This window comes from Somniosus microcephalus, chromosome 13 (assembly GCF_052327205.1).
Source record: "Somniosus microcephalus isolate GS21.2 chromosome 13, FLI_Smic_1.0, whole genome shotgun sequence".
Classification (NCBI taxonomy): Eukaryota; Metazoa; Chordata; class Chondrichthyes; order Squaliformes; family Somniosidae; genus Somniosus; species Somniosus microcephalus.
Window position 1 is genome coordinate 25225419 of NC_140999.1, and position 20956 is coordinate 25246374.

General features: G+C 46.4%; 1 protein-coding gene across 1 annotated transcript in view; it reads left to right on the forward strand.

Annotated features, from left to right (window-relative positions):
* Positions 1 to 7225: 7225 nt before the first annotated feature.
* LOC147108143 (major facilitator superfamily domain-containing protein 12-like) overlaps positions 7226 to 20956 on the forward strand; it is a 99162-nt gene continuing 85431 nt past the window's right edge. Inside the window, exon 1 of the mRNA XM_086004650.1 lies at positions 7226 to 8054. Within this exon, the coding sequence (XP_085860776.1) occupies positions 7787 to 8054 (268 nt within the window). The 5' untranslated portion in view covers positions 7226 to 7786. The remainder of the gene's footprint in view (positions 8055 to 20956) is intronic.

Consider the following 20956-nt stretch of genomic DNA (forward strand, 5'->3'; position numbering starts at 1 on the left):
GAGTCCATGCCCACAGATCCCTGAAGGTAGCAGGACAGGTAGATAAGGTGGTTGAGAAGGCATACGGGATACTTGCCTTTTGTGGTAAACCACTTTGTTGTTGTTGTTGCACACTGTTGTGCCTATGCATGCCTCAGCTGACTCTGCCCCTGGCTCCACCCACATGCCCGGGTATAAAGGTGACTGCTCTGCAGCCCCCTGCCCTTTTGGATACCAGGCAACCACGAGAGGCATGCTCTGTTCTTTGCTAATAAAAGCCTATTAATTAACTCTCTGTCTTTTATGAGGAATTGATAGCGCATCAATTTTATTAGCAAAACAAAATGTCGGGTCCAAATGCTGAACAGCAGGAGCTGCATCAACCGACGGTGCCAAACGCTGAGCAGCAGGCGCTGCTGCGAGCCCTCAGACCAACATGCCTGGACCTAGACCCCCAAGAAGCGGGTTCGGCTACCAAATTCGCACAATGGCTGCGTTGCTTCGAGGCTTACCTGGAAGCCTCAACTGTGACCCCAGACGAAAACAAGCTGAAAATCCTGGCCTCAAAGGTGAGCCACCAAGTTTATACACTAATCCAGGACGCGACGACCTACACGGTGGCTATCGATCTGCTTAAAGGGCAGTACGCACGCCCGGTAAATACGGTCTATGCCAGGCACCTCTTAAGATCCCGCAGACAGCAGCCCGGGGAATCGGTGGAGGCTTTCCTACGGGCACTACGGATACTCGGCCGAGGCTGCGATTGCAAAGAAGTATCAGCCGCAGCGCACACGGAGGGACTGATCCGAGATGCTTTCGTTGCGGGTCTAAGGTCCGACTACTCCCGGCAGAGACTGTTGGAGAAGGGAGAAATAGACCTGAAAAAGGCAGTGTCCCTCGCGCTCTCGCTCGACGCGGCCCACAGGAATATGGACGCCGCAACCTTGGGTCATGGGACCGCCACCTCCAACTGCTGCAGCGATGTCCAAGGCACAGAAATGTTATTTTTGTGGCCAGGCAAAACACCCCAGAGCACGCTGCCCGGCGAAAAACGCTACCTGCTCCGGCTGCGGGAAGAAAGGACACTATGTCAGCGCCTGCAAAGGTAAAACCGCTAACGCCAGCAGCGCCGCGTGCGAACTGTGGGGGCAGCCATCTTGTCCGCCATCTTGGGCTCCCTCAGCCGCGTGGGGATCGGGATCATGGGCGCTGCCATTTTGGCCGCCATCTTGGACGCCTCCAACTTCAATCACGGGGGACCCGGACTCAACCGCCGCCTCATCTGACGACCACATCGACTCGCTTGACCATACGCTGGCTTCCGTGACGCTGGACCAATCTCTCCCTCATCAACTGTCCAGGTCCATGATGGACATTACGGTAAACGGCCGCGCCACTACCTGCCTTTTTGACAGCGGGAGCACGGAGAGCTTTATCCACCCCGACACGGTGCGCAGTTACTCTCTCCCGGTCCTGCCGACGCGCCATCGGATCTCTATGGCTTCCAAAGCCCAGTCAGCGGACGTTGGTGGCTACTGTGGAGTGACCCTTTCAGTACGGGGCACAGAATACAAAAATTTTAAACTTCTGGTCCTGCCCCATCTCTGCACTGCCGTTCTACTGGGGTTGGATTTTCAGTGCCACCTTAAGAGTGTCACATTAGCGTACGACGGACCCCTCCCCCCACTCACAGTCTGCAGCCAGCAGCTTTTAAATCGCCCGCCCCGCACCATTTGCAGCCTCTCCACCCTTAAAGTCTCCCCCCCCCTCCTTGTTCGCTAACCTCACCCGCGACTGTAAGCCCATCGCTACCAAAAGCAGGCGTTAGTGCCGGGGATAGGAGCTTCATTAAATCCGAGGTAGCGAGACTCCTGAAGGAAGGGATTATTGAGAGTAGCACCAGCCCATGGCGAGCACAAGTGGTGGTGGTGAAGACTGGCGGAAAACAGCGCCTAGTTATTGACTACAGCCAGACGATCAATCGCTACACCCAGTTGGATGCATACCCACTCCCCCGCATATCTGACATGGTCAATCAGATAGCACAATACCGGGTGTTCTCGACGATTGATCTGAAGTCGGCATACCACCAGCTCCCCATCAGGGCTGAGGACCGCCAGTACACAGCTTTTGAAGCTGACGGTCGTCTCTACCACTTCCTCAGAGTTCCCTTCGGCGTCACCAACGGGGTTTCAGTCTTCCAACGGGAGATGGACCGGATGGTTGACCAGAACACGCTCCAGGCCACTTTCCCCTATCTAGACAACGTCACCATCTGCGGCCACGACCAGCAGGACCATGATGTTAACCTAGAGAAATTCCTCCGTACGGCCCAGCGGCTGAATCTAACATACAACAAGGACAAATGTATGTTTCATACCACGCACCTTGTCATTCTTGGCTGCGTAGTGGAGAACGGAGTCATCGGCCCCGACCCCGACAGAATGCGCCCCCTTATGGAGCTCCCCCTCCCCCACTGCCAAAAAGCACTGAAGAGATGCCTAGGGTTTTTCTTACTATGCTCAGTGGGTGCCCAACTATGCGGACAAAGCCAGACCCCTCATCAAGTCCGCCTCCTTCCCCCTGACAGCAGAGGCATATGCAGCCTTCACTCTCATAAAAAGAGATATTGCGAAGGCCACAATGCACGCAGTGGATGAGTCCATCCCTTTCCAAGTGGAGAGCGACACATCCGACTTTGCCCTAGCTGCAACCCTTAACCAGGCGGGGAGACCCGTGGCCTTTTTCTCAAGGACCCTCCAGGGCCCTGAGATTCGACACTCCTCTGTCGAAAAGGAGGCCCAGGCCATTGTGGAAGCCGTGCGACATTGGAGGCATTACCTGGCCGGAAAACGATTTACCCTGCTCACTGACCAGCGTTCAGTAGCTTTTATGTTTAATAATAATAAGCAGAGGGGCAAAATCAAGAATGACAAGATCTTGAGGTGGAGAATCGAACTCTCCACCTACAATTACGATATCTTGTACCGGCCCGGGAAACTCAATGAGCCCCCAGATGCCCTATCACGTGGTACATGCGCCAACGCGCAGGTTGATAGACTGAAGACCCTCCACAATGACCTCTGCCACCCGGGGGTCACCAGGTTCTTCCATTTCATCAAATCCCGTAACCTGCCCTACTCCATCGAGGAGGTCAGGACCTTGACCAGGAACTGCCAAATCTGTGCCGAGTGCAAACCGCATTTTTATAGGCCAGACAGAGTGAGCCTGATCAAAGCCACGCGCCCCTTTGAGCGGCTGAGCGGCGATTTTAAAGGTCCCCTCCCCTCCTCTGACCGCAATGTGTACTTCCTCAATATAATTGACGAGTACTCCCGTTTCCCGTTTGCCATCCCTTGCTCAGACATGACCAGTACCAAGGTCATTAAATGTTTGAATGACCTCTTCGCCTTGTTCGGTTTCCCTAGCTATATTCATAGCGACAGGGGCTCATCCTTTATGAGCGACAAACTTCGTCAGTACCTGCTCGCGAGAGGTATTGCTACAAGCAGGACCATCAGCTACAACCCCCAGGTGGAAAGAGAGAATGCGACGGTCTGGAAGGCAGTCCTTTTAAACTTGAAATCTAAGGGCCTTCCGACCTCTCGCTGGCAGGAGGTCCTCCCTGCGGCGCTCCATTCCATTCGGTCACTGCTCTGTACAGCCACCAATGCCACCCCTCATGAGAGAATGTTCTCCTTCCCCAGGAAGTCCACATCGGGGATCTCGTTACCGACATGGCTGACTTCTCCAGGACCCGTCCTACTGCGGAAGCACGTGAGGTCCCATAAGACGGACCCCCTGGTCGAGAGGGTGAGCCTCCTCCACGCCAACCCTCCGTATGCTTACGTGGTGTACCCGGACGGGCGGGAGGACACAGTCTCCATACGAGACCTCGCACCTTCGGGTGCTCCCGAAACACTCCCTTCGCCACCAACCACTACCCACGCCTACCCCCAGTATACTTACGTAGCGTACCCGGACGGGCGGGAGGACACAGTCTCCACACGAGACCTCGCACCTTCGGGTGCCCCTGAGACACCACCATCGCCACCCACCACTACCCACACCCCGACCCCTGTAGACGGCATGCCGCAGCCCCAGGACCCGCCATTGACTACACAACCTCTGGATGCTGCACCATCACCGCCGCTGCTACGACGATCAGGACGGCATACAAGGCCACCTGATAGACTTAATTACACGAACTTTTAGTACACTTTACCCCGCCGGACTCCATTTTAAACAAGGGGTGAATGTGGTAAACCACTGTTTGTTATTGTTGTTGTTGTTGTTGCACACTGTTGTGCCTATGCATGCCTCAGCTGACTCCGCCCCTGGCTCCACCCACATGCCCGGGTATAAAGGTGACTGCTCTGCAGCCCCCTGTCCTTTTGGATACCAGGCAACCACGAGAGGCATGCTCTGTTCTTTGCTAATAAAAGCCTATTAATTAACTCTCTGTCTTTTATGAGGAATTGATAGCGCATCACCTTTATTAGCCGAAGCATAGAATATAAGAGCAGGGAGGTTATGCTTGAACTGTATAAAACACTCGTTAGGCCGCAGCTAGAATACTGCGTGCAGTTCTGGTCACCACATTACCAGAAGGATGTGATTGCAGAGGAGATTTAAGAGTTTGTTGCCTGGGCTGGGGAATTTTAGCTATGAGGAAAGATTGGATAGGCTGGGGTTGTTTACTTTGGAACAGAGGAGGCTGAGGGGAAACCTAATTGAGGTGTATAAAATTATGAGAAATCTAGATAGAGTGGATAGGAAGGACCTATTTCCCTTAGCAGAAGGGTCAATAACCAGGGGGCATAGATTTAAAGTAATTGGTCGGCGGATTAGAGGGGATTTGACGAGACATTTTTTCACCCAGTGGTGGGGGTCTGGAAATCAGTGCCTGAAAGGGTGGTAGAGGCAGAGACCCTCATCACATTTAAAAAGTACTTGGATATGTACTTGAAGTTCCGTAACCTACAAGGCTGCGGACCAAGTGCTGGAAAGTGGGATTGGGCGGATAGCTCTTTGTTGGCCTCCTTCTGTGCTGTAAATTTCTATGATTCTAGAATACTGTGTCCAGTTTTTTGTCCTCTGATATGGTGGGTGACATTGAGGCTTTGCAAAAAGTTCAAAGGAGGGCCATGAGAATGATTCCCAGTTCAAAACACCTTAGCTATCCAGATAGGTTGAATGAACTGGGTCTCCATACTTTAGAGAAGCATAGACTCAGACATGCAAATAGCAAAATACTGCGGATACTGGAAATCTGAAATAACAACAGCAAATGCTGGAAACTCTCAGCAGGCCAGGCAGCATCCGTGGAGAGAGAAACAGAGTTACCGTTTCAGGTCTGTGACCCTTCGTCAGACTCGGGCAGTTTGTTTGAGGTCAGTAATATGATGTAAGAAGTCACACAACACCAGGTTATAGTCCAACAGCTTTTGGACTATAAAGCTGTTGGACTATAACCTGGTGTTGTGTGACTTCTTACATTTGTCCACCCCAGTCCAACTCCGGCATCTCCACACCATGAGTAATATAATGAAGTGACTAGATTGTGTGTATGCTGACAAATTATTTCAATTAGACTGAGGAGGACCAGGGTTCATGCGTATAAATTAAACAAGGGAACAAATAGGTTCGATGTTAGGCAGTTCTTATTTCTCAGAATAGACCTATGGAACAAGTTGCCAGCTTTGTGATGAGTGCTGATTCACTGTCAAGAGACAAGGCTTCCTGGCTGGAACACTCCCTGGTGTCAGTGTATTGATATCAGTGAATAACGTCAACACTGCAAGTTCTGGACATGTCAATTACAGAGTAGAATGGATAATCCCATAGGAAAATATTCAGATAGCAGTTCATAATTATTGAGTGATCTCTGTGGTAAAATTAAATATACATCTTCACTTGCATCAGTCACTGCAGCCAATCATTGTCTGGGACCATTAGGGACAATGATGAGGCATGACAGAAAATGTATTTCTTCCAAAAAAATGGAAAAACTACTATAACGTCTGTGTGTAATTGAGACACGGACTGCAGGAGTTGGTTATAACAGGTGTTTACTGAATGGAGACAAAACTGGAACTACTATACAAAGTTACTGCACAGGCTTCTATACCGGGGTGGTCACTACTGGTACTGCAGTATATAGTTCCTTCTTCAAAGTACATACACTACAACTAACTTTACTTTCAAATAGTGTTGAAATTTTGTATTAAAAATTAAATGTAGGATATTTTGCTGAAACTGAGACAAAGGAAAACAAACTTGGCAAAAATCGAGTGCCTGCAAAATTGAGTGGAAGCAAAATGCAAAAAAAAATGTTTTAAATCATAGAAGTCTACTTTCTATTTATCTCGGAGCTGGTTGCTTTAGTAATTGAGGTTCTTGATTTAGTTTCATCGTTGGCAAAGTAAGAATCGGAACTGAATCTGTGATTCCAAGCCCTTATTCAGGTGACAGAAAGCAACGAGCAGAGACTCACATATTTTTGCGTCTGTAGTTTTAAAAAAGAAAAGACTTGCATTTTATATAGCGCCTTTTACGACCACCGGACGTCCCAAAGCGCTTTACAGCCAATGAAGCTCTTTCTGAAGTGTAATTACTGTTATAATCACAGGAAATCACAGGAACCCCATAGTGCAGATAGAGGCCATTTCGGCCCATCGAGCCTGCACCGACACATATCCCACCCCATCCCCGTAACCCCACGAATTTAATCCCCCTAACACTAAGGGTCAATTTATCATAGCCAATCAACCTAACCAGCACATCTTTGGACTGTGGGAGGAAACCGGAGCACCCGGAGGAAACCCACGCAAACACGGGGAGAATGTGCAAACTCCACACAGACAGTCGCCCGAGGCCGGATTTGAACCCGGGTCCCTGGCGCTGTAGGAAACGTGGCCGCCAATTTACACACAGCAAGCTCTCACAAACAGCAATGTGATAATGACCAGATAATCTGTCTTAGTGATGTTGGTTGAGGGATAAATATTGGCCAGGACACCGGGAATAACTCCCCTGCTCTTCTTCAAAGTGGGATCTTCTACTTCCACCTGAGAGCAGACTGGGTCTAGGTTTAACGTCTCATCCAAAAGGCAGTACCTCCGCCAGTGCAGCAGTCCCTCAGATACAGCACTGTAGTGTCAGCCTGGATATTTTTTTTGCGCTCCAGTCTCTGGACTGAGACTTGAACCTACAACCTTCTGACTCAGAGGCGAGGCGAGCTCCGGGTTGCCGCTAAGAGCCCGGCAGCCGGCGGAAGTCCCGCCCCGAACCCTCGCTCATTGGGCTGCGGGGTGGAGAGGAGGGGGAGCCGGAGCGCCGAGGCGCCGCCCTTGCAACCAATCGCCGCTCCGACTAGCGGGTCAGTTTGTGTTAACAAAAATCCCCGGGCCGCTTGCTCACATGACCGGCTCGTTATTTATTTATTGCCGGGAGACGCGGCACGTGAAGCGGCGCAATAAGACGGAGCAATGTTACAGGAAACATGGCAGGGCAGTGTGATACTGTAATCTGTTGGCACAGCCTGCTTCGCTAGGTAGTGACCGGCTGCAAGGCTTTTTCCTCCTTAAATTGACAGCTGCTTTTAAAGGGCTGGGTCAGTTTCGTTTTGGACCCTGCGACTCGCCGCAGAAAGTGGTCAGTTTCAGCGCCCGGGGGCTGGGCTGAGGTTTGGTCTTGAGGTTTGGTCTTCAGCTTTGTGTGGTTTGACTCTTTGCATTCACCCGGAGCCTGGTTTATTTCAGTGCAGTTACCTGGAGCCTGGTTTATTACAGTGCATTTTTGCATCATGGCTGATGAGACGCCTTCGTTGCCTCTGTGCGTCCGCCTGTCCTACGCGGTCGGACACTTTCTGAATGATTTGTGCGCGTCCATGTGGTTCACTTATCTCTTGGTCTATTACCACACGGTCCTGGCGATCAACAACTACAATGCCGGCATCCTGCTGCTGATCGGGCAGGTCGCGGACGGGCTGTGCACCCCACTCATCGGCTTCGAGTCCGATCGCAGTCGCGGCTGCGGCCAATACGGGAAGAGGAAGACGTGGCATCTTATTGGTGAGTGCCAAGTATTTTGTTTTAATTATTGTACTCTGTATTTAAACGCATCCTGGTGGTGCATGTGGCTGGTCAAGCAAAACCAATCGACACCGCCTTTTCCCCCACTCGCCTCTCTCTCCTCTCTCTGTGCTGGAGCCATCACACAAGGTGGTGGTGGTGGTGGTGGTTTAGTGTTTACATAATGATCCTCTCCTGCGGATAGATAGAGGATGTGATTTATACTGTCGCCGTGCTGACCCTGTCAACAGTCTCAAAATGAGTCTGCGAGTGGCTTTTAAACCATTGATGGAGCCGGTGGCAAGTTGAAAATAATGCTTGGTGTTTCATGGAAATCCAGTTTGTATAGTTCTTTTAATCGAGGAAGTTGGCTGAAAGATCAAGGTTTCGTTATATCAATGAAAGCCCCATGGTTGTGTTTTTTTCGTCTTGTGAAGCGCCTTGGGACGTGTTATTACGTTAAAGGCACTATACAAGTTGTTGCTGTTGAATCTAGCTGGAGAGTAAAGAGGAAGTGAATCAACTTGCATTTGCCTTTTAACATAGGAAAGCTTTGCAGGAGAGTAATAAGATTTTTAAAAATCGACACTGAGCCAAAGGTGGCGATTATTATGAGACAGCTTAACAGCTTGGTCAACGAGATGCTTTAAAGAGGCGGAGAGAGACTGAGAGGTTTAGGAAGGGAGTTCCAGAGATTAGGGCCTAGGCAGCTGGAGGCACGGTTGCCAAAGGGGTGAAGGGAGTGAGTGTGTGGTTGTGGAGGGAGGGAGGTGTACAAGTCCAAGACTGGAGGAGGTTACAGATAGGGAGGGGTGAGGCCTTTGAGGGATTGGAACATGAGTGTTTTGGTTGAGTTCAAGTTTATGGAAAGTGGGAGGCTAGGAGAGCTTTGGAATAGTCCAGTCTGGAGGTAACAAAAGCATAGATGAGGGTTTCAGTAACAGATAAGATGAGGTATTGGAGGAGACTAGTGATGTCACAGAGGTAGAGGTAGGTGGTATTTGTGATGGTGAGGATATATGGTCGGAAGCTCAGCTCCGGGTCAGATAGGATGGTGAGGTTGTAAACCGTCTGGTTCAGCCTGAGACGGTAGCCAGGGAGGGGGATGGAATCGGTGGCGAGGGACCAGAGTTTGTGGTGGGCTTCGGTCTTCCAATGCTTAATAAAAAAAATTGTTTTATTCATTGATGGGATGTGGGCGTCGCTGGCTAGGCCTGCATTTAGTGCCCATCCCTAATTGCCCTTGAGAAGATGGCGGTGAGCCGCCTTCTTGAACCGCTGCAGTCCATATGGTGTAGGTACACCCACAATGCGATGCCGGGTGGTCCGTCCGGTTTTATTCTTATTGTTTTTCGTAGCGGTTGTTTACAACTGAGTGGCTTGCTAGGCCATTTCAGAGGGCATTAAGAGTCAACCACATTGCTGTGGGTCTGGAGTCACATGTAGGCTAGACCAGGTAAGGACGGCAGATTTCCTTCTCTAAAGGACATCAGTGAACCAGATGGGTTTTTGCAACAATCGACAATGGTATCATGGTCGCCATTGCCAAGACGAACATTTAATTCCGGAATTAAATTGAATTGAATTTAAATTCCACCAGCTGCCGTGGTGGGATTTGAACCCATATCCTCAGAGCATTTGACTGAGCCTCTGGCCAACAAAAAGAGAGACTGGGCTAAATTATAGATGTTGGACAAGTAGTCTGACAAAACTGATGCAGTGGAGGGGTCAAGAGAGGTGGTGGTGAGGTGGGGCTGGGTGTCATTTGCAAACTGATGTCATAGGCGGAATCTTACCTGGAAGGCCGAGTTTGAGGCGGGACTGCTGGTTTTTGGGTTCTAGTCTTGCCCCCAGCAACACCTGATGAGCTGACGCTATTTTCCCCTGATTGGCCTTGGTAAGCCCGCTTACAGGCCAATTAAGGGAAAGCCGCTTCATCTGCCGTTTTTTTTAAAAGGCATATGCACCACACTTGTTTGACAGCATTGAGGTGCTGTCAAACACTGACAATCACTGTCCAAAGGTGAGCCTTTGCAGCCAGGCTCTCCAATTACTCTTTCCTTAGGATAAAATAGATGGCAGCTGCAGCTGAGATTGCTGAAGCCATCTGTCACTTCTCCCGATGAGATGAGCCTACACACACACTTCACAGCTTGTCAACTACAGAAACATCTAAACACATTAAAAATTACTTTCATAACTTTACCTTGCCTCATAATCACCAGTGTCCCATTGAATCCTTTGAACCACTTCTGCAGCTGTCATATATACACAAATTACAGTAGACCCACATCATGCCTCACTTACCCTAGTGGGGTTCCCCGACATCGGGAAGCCCGCAGCAGCAGTGGAAAAATGGGAAAAAGCCTCTTAAATGCCTGTTAACAGACAGTTAAGGGGCTGTAATCCTCTGCCCGCCTCGAGGAGTCAGGACCCTGTGCAAATCGGGGACCTGACTCCTGGGAAAATTGGTTGGAGGCAGGTTTGGGACCCGCTCCCCTTTTTTGGGGGGGATTTTCCCAGCAGTCTCTCCTCCAGACACGCCTCCTCGGGGCTGGTAAAATCTAGCCCCATGTCTTTGGATGATGTCGCTGAGGGGCAGCATGTAGATGAGAAATAGGAGGGGGGCCAAGGATCGATCCAGGGGGGACTCCAGAGGTAACGGTGCAGGGACGAGAAGAGAAGCCTTTGCCGGAGATTCTCCTGGCTACGACTGGATAGGTAAAAGTGGAATTGGGTAAGGACTATCCCACTCAGCTGGGCAAGGGAGAAGAGGTGTTGAAGTACGGTGTAGTCAGCTGTGTCAAATGTTGCAGAGAGGTTGAGATGAACGGGGAGATGAACTCCACATACTTGGGCTTAAAAATCAGTTCTACGGGAAACTTCAAACTGGCTGTGAATGAACTGAAAGAGAAAGCAAGAAGGGCATTCTATGCCATCAAAAAATCAATCCAAATAGAAATCCCAATTAGCATTTGGCTCACTTTTCAAATCAGTAATTGAACCAATTGCACTCTATGGCAGTGAGGTATGGGGACCGCTAACTCAACAAGAATTCGCAAAATGGGACAAACACCCAATTGAGATCCTACATGCAGAATTCTGTAAAAGTATCCTCCGGACTCAAAGGAAAACAGTAAACAATGCATGCAGGGCGGAACTAGGCCAATATCCATTAATAATCACTATCCAAAAAAGAGCCACCAAATTTTGGAATCACCTACAAATGAGCAACCCCCAATGCTATCACTACGACGCCCTGAAATACCAAGAGCTGACCATAAAGAAGAATACCCTCAGTCAACTAGTCCTGGGACTCAGTGAAGTAACTACTAACAATACTAACAATAACCAGCCCCAGGACAGTGACAGGGTAACACAAAGAATTCGACCCAACACAATCGTCGCTAAGCAAAAGGAAAAATATCTGACATATTGGGCAGAAACAACAAAAACCCAAAGCAAACTCAATTGCTACTTGGCCCTAAACAGACAATACAACATAGCTGATTACCTGACCATGGTAAAGGATAACAAACTGAGAAGAACCTTGACAAGGTACAGACTTAGCGAACACAGCCTCGCGATCGAAAAAGGCAGACACAGGCAGACCAGGCTGCCAAGAGAAGACAGGATATGCTCTCACTGCAGTCAGGGAGTAGTGGAGACAGAGATGCACTTCCTCACAGCCTGTGGAAAATATCAGGGCATCAGGGAGAATTTCTACCAAAAATTCTCACAAATATGCCCTGAATTCAGAAATCTGAATGACAACCAAAAACTCCCATTCCTACTGGGAGAAGAGAGAAGCTGTGTAACACTGGCGGCACACTATGTTACAGCTTGCCATGAACAGAGGGACAACCAGTAAACTAAGAAATGAATATATATAAACAATGCGAATGTATATTTATACACTCGGGGATATACCTGTTTATACACTGTATGAATAGAACTGCGTTTATGTGCTCAACCATAAATGTATTTTGATGCTTTGGCAACATAAGATGTAACTTATCATGCCAATAAAGCGATTTGAATTGAATTGTGATAGTGCAGCAGTCACAGCAGATGTCATTTGTGACTTTCATTAGGACAGTTTCATGATTTTAGTAAAACTAGATGGAATACTGATCCACGTCTGAGGCTTACTTTCTGAGGAGAGATTTTCTGTTCTGCCTCCTCCTTTGGTAAGCAGTAAAAAAGACCTGCTCCTGGAACATCCCCTTCCTGCCTCTTGCAATATGATGAGTCTGCCCTACCGCTAATACAGGTTCCCTGTATCACCCTAGGGTAGTTGAATATCTCATTGCTGAATGAATGAAAACAGTTGCAGTATTGTCCCGAGTAGACCTGGGTCCATTGACTAGTATATCTAAGGCAATGTATCTTTCACCAACAGGCCACCGGGAATAAAAAGATAAGGCTGCCATGGTTAATAATATGGCAGATCAGGTTTAATGGGCTGAATGACCAATTCCTGACTTGTCTTGGGGCTTCTGATGCCAGTTTTTAGCAGTAACTGACGGCATCGTCGGATCCCCAAAATGCAACGTGTGCAGATTCCTTGATGATCTTGGTGTTTGATAGCCTGTCAAATTTATAATTTAGCCCAGTCTCTGTTTTTGTTGGCCAATGGAGCGACAATATCACTGGGACAAACATAGAAGATAGGAGCAGGAGTAGGCCATTTGGCACTTCGAGCCTGCTCCGCCATTCAATGAGATCATGGCTGCTCATCCAAATTCAGTACCCTGTCCCTGCCTTCTCCCCATATCCCTTGATCCCTTTAGCCTTAAGAAATATATCCAACTCTTTTTCTTGAATATATTTAATGAACTGGCCTCCACTGCCCTCTGTGGCAGAGAATTCCACAGGTTCACCACTCTCTGGATGAAGAAATTCCTCCTCATTTCAATCCTAAATGTCCTACCCCTTATCCTTAGACTATGACCCCTGGTTCTGGACTCCCCGACCATCGGGAACATCCTTCCAGCATCTAGTCTGTCCAGGCCTGACAGAATTTTATAGGTTTCGATGAGATCCCCTCAATCTTCTAAACTCCAGTGAGTATAAGCCCAATCGACACAATCTCTCCTCATACGTCATTCCTGCCATCCCAGGTACCAGCCTGGTGAATCTTCGCTGCACTCCTTCCATGGCAAGAACGTCCTTCCTCAGATAAGGTGACCAAAACTGCACACAATACTCCAAGGTGCGGTCTCACCAAGGCCCTGTACAACTGTAGCAAGACATCCTTGTTCCTGTACTCGAACCCTCTTGCTACGAAGGCCAACATACTATTTGCCGCCTTAACCGCCTGCTGCACCTGCATGCTTACCTTCAGCGACTGGTGCACAAGAACACCCAGGTCTCTTTGCACTTCCCCTTCTCCCAATCTATTGCCATTCAAATAATAATCTGCCTTCCTGTTTTTGCCACCAAAGTGGATAACCTCACATTTATCCACATTATAGTGCATTTGCCATGTTTCTGCCCAATCACCTAACCTGTCCAAATCGTACTGGAGTTTCATGACATCCTCCTCGCAGCATACCCTCCCACCCAGCTCCTCTTGTGTCGTCTGCAAATTTGGAGATATTACATCCAATTCCCTCGTCCAGATCATTAATATATATTGTGAACAGCTGGGGTCCTAGGACCGATCCTTGCGGTACCCCACTAGTCATTGCCTGCCACTCGGAAAACGACCCGTTTATTCCAACTCTTTGCTTTCTGTCCGCCAACCAGTTCTCTATCCAAGTCAATACCTTGCCCCCAATCCCATGTGCCTTAATTTTGCACGCTAATCTCTTATGCGGGACTTTATCGAAAGCCTTCTGAAAGTCCAAATACACCACATCCACTGGTTCTCCCTTTATCTATTTTACCAGTTACATCCTCAAAAAATTCTAGTAGATTAGTCAAGCATGATTTACCTTTTGTAAATCCATGTTGACTTTGTCCGACCCTGTCACTGCTTTCCAAGTGCTCTGCTATTACATCTTTTATAATGGACTCTAGCATTTTCCCCACTACTGATGTCAGGCTGACCGGTCTATAATTCCCTGCTTTTTCTCTGCCACCTTTTTTGAATAGTGGGGTAACATTAGCTACCCTCCAATCCATGGGTACTGTTCCAGAGTCTATCGAGTTCTGGAAGATGACCAGCAATGCATCTACTATTTCTAGGGCCACTTCCTTAAGTACCCTGGGATTTAGATTATCAGGCCCTGGGGATTTATCGGCCTTCAGTCCCATCAATTTTCCTAACACCATTTCCCTACAAATACTGATTTCTTTCAGTTCCTCCCTTTCATCAGACCCTATGTTCCCTGGTATTTCTGGGAGGCTATTTGTGTCCTCCTTTGTGAAGACAGAACCAAAATATGTATTTAGTTGGTCTGCCATTTCTTTGTTCTCCATTATAAATTCCCCTGATTCTGACTGCAAGGGACCTACGCTTGACTTCACCAATCTTTTTCTCTTCACATATCTATAAAAGCTTTTACAGTCAGTTTTTATGTTCCCTGCAAGCTTACTCTCATATTCTATTTTCCCTTTCTTAATTAATCCCTTTGTCCTATTTGTTGAATCCTGAACTGCTCCCAATCCTCAGGATTATTGCTTTTTCTGGCCAATTTGTATGTCCTCTCCTTGGATCTTATGCTATCCCTAATTTCCCTTGTTAGCCATGGTTGAGTCACCTTTTTTGTTTTATTTTTGTGCCAAACTGGGATGAACAACTTCTGTAGTTCATCCATTCAGTCTTTGAATGTTTGCCATTGCCTATCCACCATCAACCCTTTGAGTGCCATTCCCCAATCAATCCTACCCAACTCGCTCCTCAGACCATCGTAGTTTCCTTTATTTAAATCGAGGACCCTAGTTTCTGAGTCCACTAATTCATTCTCCATCTTAATGAAGGATTCGATCATATTATGATCGCTCCGACCCAAGGGGCCTCGTACAACAAGATTGCTAATTAATCCTTTCTCGTTACATAATACCCAGTCTAAGATGGCCTGATCTCTGGTTGGTTCCTCGACATATTGGTCCAGGAAACCATCCCGTAAACACTCCAGGAATTCCTCCTCCACAGTATTGTTACTAATTTGGTTAGCCCAATCTATATGTAGATTAAAGTCACCCATGATGACTGCTGTGCCCTTATTGCACGCTTCTTTAATTTCCCTTTTAATGCCATCCCCAACCTCCGCCTTACTGTTTGGAGGTCTATATACCACTCCCACTAATGTTTTTTTCCCCTTAGTATTTCTCAATTCTACCCATACAGATTCCACATCATCAGAGCTAATATCCTTCATTACAATTGTGTTAATCCCTTCTTTAACCAGTAATGCTACCCCTCCTCCCTTTTCCTTTTTGCCTATCTTTCCTGAATATCGAATACCCCTGGATGTTGAGTTCCCAGTCTTGGCCATCCTTGAGCCACGTTTCCGTAATCCCAACCAAATCATATTCGTTTACCTCTATTTGCGCAGCCAATTCATCCACCTTATTACAAATGCTCCTCGCATTAAGACACAAAGCCTTCAGGCTTGTTTTTTTAACGCTCTTAGACCTATTAGAATTATTATTTACTGTGGCCACGTTTGATTTAAACCGTTGATTTCTCTGACTGCCACTTTTGTTTTTCTCCTTTCTATCTTTTGCTTTTATCCTTGTTTCCCTTTCCTCTGTCTCCCTGCTCAGGTTCCCAACCCCCTTCCAATTTAGTTTAAACCCTCCCCCACAGCACTAGCAAACACTCCCCCTAGGACATCAGTTCCAGCCCTGCCCAGGTGCAGACTGTCTGGTTTGAACTGGTCCCACCTTTACAGATGCTGCTCCTCCCCCCCCCCCCCCCCCCCCCCCCATTCAGAGGTGGGTACCACTAAAAACAGAACAAGTGGCTCAATGAAACAAGCGTGCAGGATTATTTTATATAGAAATTTGATTCTCATTGTTTATAAGACACACAGGATATACGGCATAGAAACAGGCCATTTGGCCCAACCAGTCCATGCTGGCGTTTATGCTCCACTGAAGCCTTTTCCCGTCTTTCCTCATCTAATTCTGTCAGCATAACCCTCTATTCCATTCTCTCTCTCTCATGCTTGTCTAGCCTCCCCTTAAATGCATCTATACTATTTTGCCCCAACTACTCTATGTGGTAGCGAGTTCCACATTCTCACCACTCTGAGTAAAAAGTTTCTTCTGAATTCCCTGTTGGATTTCTTGGTGACTATCTTACATTGATAGCATGTAGTTATGCTCTTCCCCCACAAGTGGAAACATTCTCTCTGTATCTGCTCTATCAAAACCTTTCATAATTTTTAAAAACCTCTATTAGGTCACCCCTCAGCCTTTTTTTGAGAAGAGACCCAGCCTGTTCATCCTTTCCTGATTTCTGGTGTCACCCTTGTAAATCTTCTTTGTACCCTCTCCAGTGCCTCTATCCCTCTCCAGTGCCTCTATATCCTTTTTTATAATATGGCGACCAGAACTGTACGCAGTATTCCAAGTGTGGTCTAACCAAGTTTCGATGCAAGTTTAGCATAACTTCACTGCTTTCCAATTCTATCCCTCTAGAAATAAACCCTAGTGCTTGGTTTGCCTTTTTATGGCCTTGTTAACCTGTGTTGCTACTTTGTGATTTGTGTATTTGTTCCTCTACCCCACCCAGACTCGTGACCTCCCTATTCTTCCTTCCAAACTGTTGTACCTCACATTTATCTGTGTTGAATTTCATTTGCCAATTATATGCTTATTCTACAAGTTTATTCATGACTTCTGTAATTTGTTGCAGTCCTCCTCCGTATTAACTGATTATTGTTTGCATATTTCTTTCTCTACCTCCCTTCCACTATTAGGTGGCCTGTAGACTACCCCTAATTAGTGTGATTGATCCTTTATTATCTTTTATCTCTCTCCATATGGATTCTAGTTCTGTCTTGCTGATAGCTATGTCACTTTTTTTTCTACTGCCATTCTGTTATCCTTTAAGTACAGCTATGCCACCTCCCCTTTACTCCTCTCTATCTATCTTTTCTAAATGTGTTATACCCTGTAATGTTTAATTCCCAGTCTTGATTTTTCTGTAGCCATGTCTCAGTAATCCCTATTCTGTCTGGTTCTGCGCAACGCATGATTGTCTCCAGCTTCCCTGTTTTATTATGAACACTGTGCATTGCTCTACAGACAGTTTAACTCCATTATAATAACGGTTCCTTTTACTTTTTTTTATTTTTAACCATCTTTTTACACTCCTGTTCTATAACTCCATTTATTCCCTGGCCATCAATATCCTCCCTTACTTTACTCTTTCCAATGCTCTCCTTTCCTGTTTTTAAAAAAAATATTTAGGCTGGTTTCATTTCTCGCAGATCCCTCCCCAGCCCCATCTTACTAGTTTAAAGCCTTTGCTAAGTCCCTATTTACCCTTTCCGCTAGGACACTGGTCCCATCCCAGTTCAGGTGGATCCCGTCCCATTGGTACAGCTCCTTTCTGTCACAGTACTGGTGCCAGTGTCCCACGAGGTAACAAAAGCATGGATGAGGGTTTCAACATCAGATAAGGTGAGATGACATGGTCGATGTTACGGAGGGAGAAGTAGGCGGTCTTTATGATGGAGAGGTAACGGAAAGTTGCAGCCTCCAGATAGCCCCAGCCTCCACTGCTGTATATTTTGCAAGTGGCATATTTTTATTTAGGTTTGTCAAGAAAAGTTGCATTCTCCCCTTGTGTTTTTCATTGCAAATTCAAGATGTTGCACAGTGTATGGGGATGATTGTATAAGAGGTAACCTAAAAATGGACTTGGAAAGTTCAGTTAAAATGAACATTTTGTTTAGGAATTTTTTTTCTCTCGTGACCCAATACTTCGGTACAAAGTGCCGCAGAGTGTTGGAATGGAGGTTCATGTCTGCAGATGTCTCCTGTGCAAGCTCTTTTTTAAACTGAGTCATGATGGTCATTTGCCTTCTGACCTGGAGGGAAGGTGGGAACATTAGGTCCCCAGCCAATCTTGCCCACTTTCCAATAGCACTAATGGGAGAGCTGGGAAATCGTGACTAAAGAATGGTGTGAGATAGGGAGAGAACTAAAATACAAGGTAAGGATTCCAACAATCTGGAATCCTTACTTGTGGTGTATGTAACCTGTTCCACCTTAAGAGATGTACTACTTTCTCTGGCTGCTGTATACGTAATACCGGTGGTGACCACCGGTATATAAGTACTGTGTAGTGATATTGCTGTTAGTATAGCCCTGACCTCCAACTAGTAAAGACCTGTTGAAACGTTATTCTTGTAGTCTGTGTCAGTAATTAATCTTAAATACAACTAGAACACACAGACTTAACATTACTGAGCCCTTCTTTCTGCAAAATACAATCAACAAATCACTGTTAAATAGCATTTGATCCAGAATATCACCTCAATGAAACTACTATTCTAGAACTTAAAGCAGACCTGAAACCCAGTCAGTTTAAAAATAAGGTAAACTTGTTACTTCCTGTTGCAAGTTTTGGGTCTGTCTTTGTTCCTTTTGTGGCCTGGCTGACTTGTTTTTGGTAGATCTGTCCAGACAAGATCTAACCACCTTAATTTCTTTTTTTAACTTCCAGCTCTTGCAGTCCTTTGTTCAAAACCCAACTTTCCTCTAACTATGGATTTTCCTATTCTATTAATTCTGACCGCAGGAAGTAGCTGAATGGTATGTCTGACAACTTCCCATTGCAGGGATTCACCAGCCTGCCTGTTGGCAGAACTGATTGCTCCCTCTTCTAGGATCATTTTCTCTTCAGATACCTCATGCACTGTCCACACTACATTTGGGTGTGAAGATTTGTTGGCCACCTGGGATGAGATGATTTGCTTAACATCCTTCATTGTCCTGGGCAATGGACCTGCGAAGAGATATTCGACCCTCGTTGTATCAGTTTGAAATAGATTTGAGAGTGTGATTTATTTTCCAAGCAGTATTTTGCTTGTGATATTTTTCAGTGCACAGTCTACACTGCCTGCAGCCTTTCTTTCTAAACTTTGCAAATTCACTTTGTTTTAAAACATCCCTTTTTTTATTTAAAAATAAAAATTCAGTGAAGGAAATAGACAAAAAACCAGAAATGTGACATTTGGATAATAAAACCTTTTAGGACTAAAATTTTCTGACTTCTCAAAGCAATCTTTTTAATGCTGTCCAAATTATATTCTCACCCAGGCAGAATTTTTTTTTTTTTTTTTTTAAAAAGGACTTGCATTTATATAGCGCCTTTCACGACCACCGGACATCCCCCCAAAGTGCTTTACAGCCAATGAAGTACGTTTTGAAGTTGGAATAATAGTGCTGGAAGTTTTACCAAAAATTGCACAAGTTTCCATTGTGTATCCAAGTTACCGCTTGATCAGGTTGGTTTTACTTTTCAGTGTTTTTAACTATGTGCCATTATTTATGAATTGCACACACCATTGAGACCTACAAAATCTTTAAATAACTGGTCAACAAATCGCATTAAAGTAAGGCTATTTGGAATGTTCACATTTCTGGATAAGTGATTGAAAGGATCTATTCATGTACTGTAAAAACCTTCCAGAATCCACTGCTGAAAGACTCCTGTGATATTGTTGTACGTGGTCACAGACCTTGTTTTGCTTTCTACAGCATTACTGCTTCTTAAGCATAGAAACATTGAAAAATAAGAGCAGAGTAGGCCATTCGGCCCTTCAAGCTTGCTCCACCATTCAATATGGTCATGGCTGATCCTTTATCTCAATACCATATTCCCACTCTCTCCCCATACCCCTTGATGCCTTTTGTGTCTTGAACTTCCTCCTTGCAGATTTACTACCTTGTAACATGCTGTTATTTTCTGATTTTTAAAAAAATCATTTCCTTCCTGAGTTCTCCTAATGGCAGAAGTTCCATTTGGGTGCTGTCGACTCCAGAAGACTGTTTCATCTCCCCACGACCCAACTCCAACTGCTGCACAGCTGTGGACTGAGAAAACGCTGATCGTAATCAGCCGCTCTTCCTCCTTGTTGGGTAGCTCAAGCTATGAAAAGCACATGCAAAGTAGCAAACCTAGCCAACAACAACTTGGATTTCTATAGTGCCTTTAATGTAGTAAAACGTCCAAGGCACTTCACAAGAGCGTTATCAAACAAAGTTTGACACCGAGCCACAGGAGGAGATATTGGGGCAGAGAGGTAGGTTTTAAGGAGTGTCTTAAAGGAGGAAAGAGAGGTAGAGAGGTTTAGCAGAAAATTCCAGAGCTTTGGGCCTAGGCAATAGAAGGCATAGCCACCAATGGTACATAAGAACATAAGAAATAGGAGCAGGCGTAGGCCATTTGGCCCCTCAAGCCTGCTCTGTCAATCAGTGAGATCATGGCTGATCTTCGACCTCAACTCCACTTTCATGCACTATTCCCAATCCCTTGATTCCCTTAATATCCAAAAATCTATTGATCTCTGTCTTGAATATACTCAACCACAGCCCTCCTGGAGTAGAGAATTCCAAAGATTCACCACCCTCTGAGTGAAGAAATTTCTCCTCATCTCAGTCCTAAATGGCCGACCCCTTATTCTGAGACTGTAACCCTTGGTTCTAGACTCCCCAGCCAGGGGAAACATCCTCGCTGCATCTACCCTGTCAAGCCCTGTAAGAATTTTGTATGTTTCAATGAGATCACCTCTCATTTTTCTAAATTTGAGAGAATATAGGCCTAGTCTGCTTGATCACTCATAGGACAATTTCGCCCCCCCCCCCCCCCCCCCCTTCCCAGGGACCGTCTGGTGACCTTCGTTGCTCTCCTGTCAAGATACTATTCTTCCTTAGGTAAGCTGAGACAAAATAGAAACAATATCAGGTGTGGTCTCACAGGGCCTATGTAATTG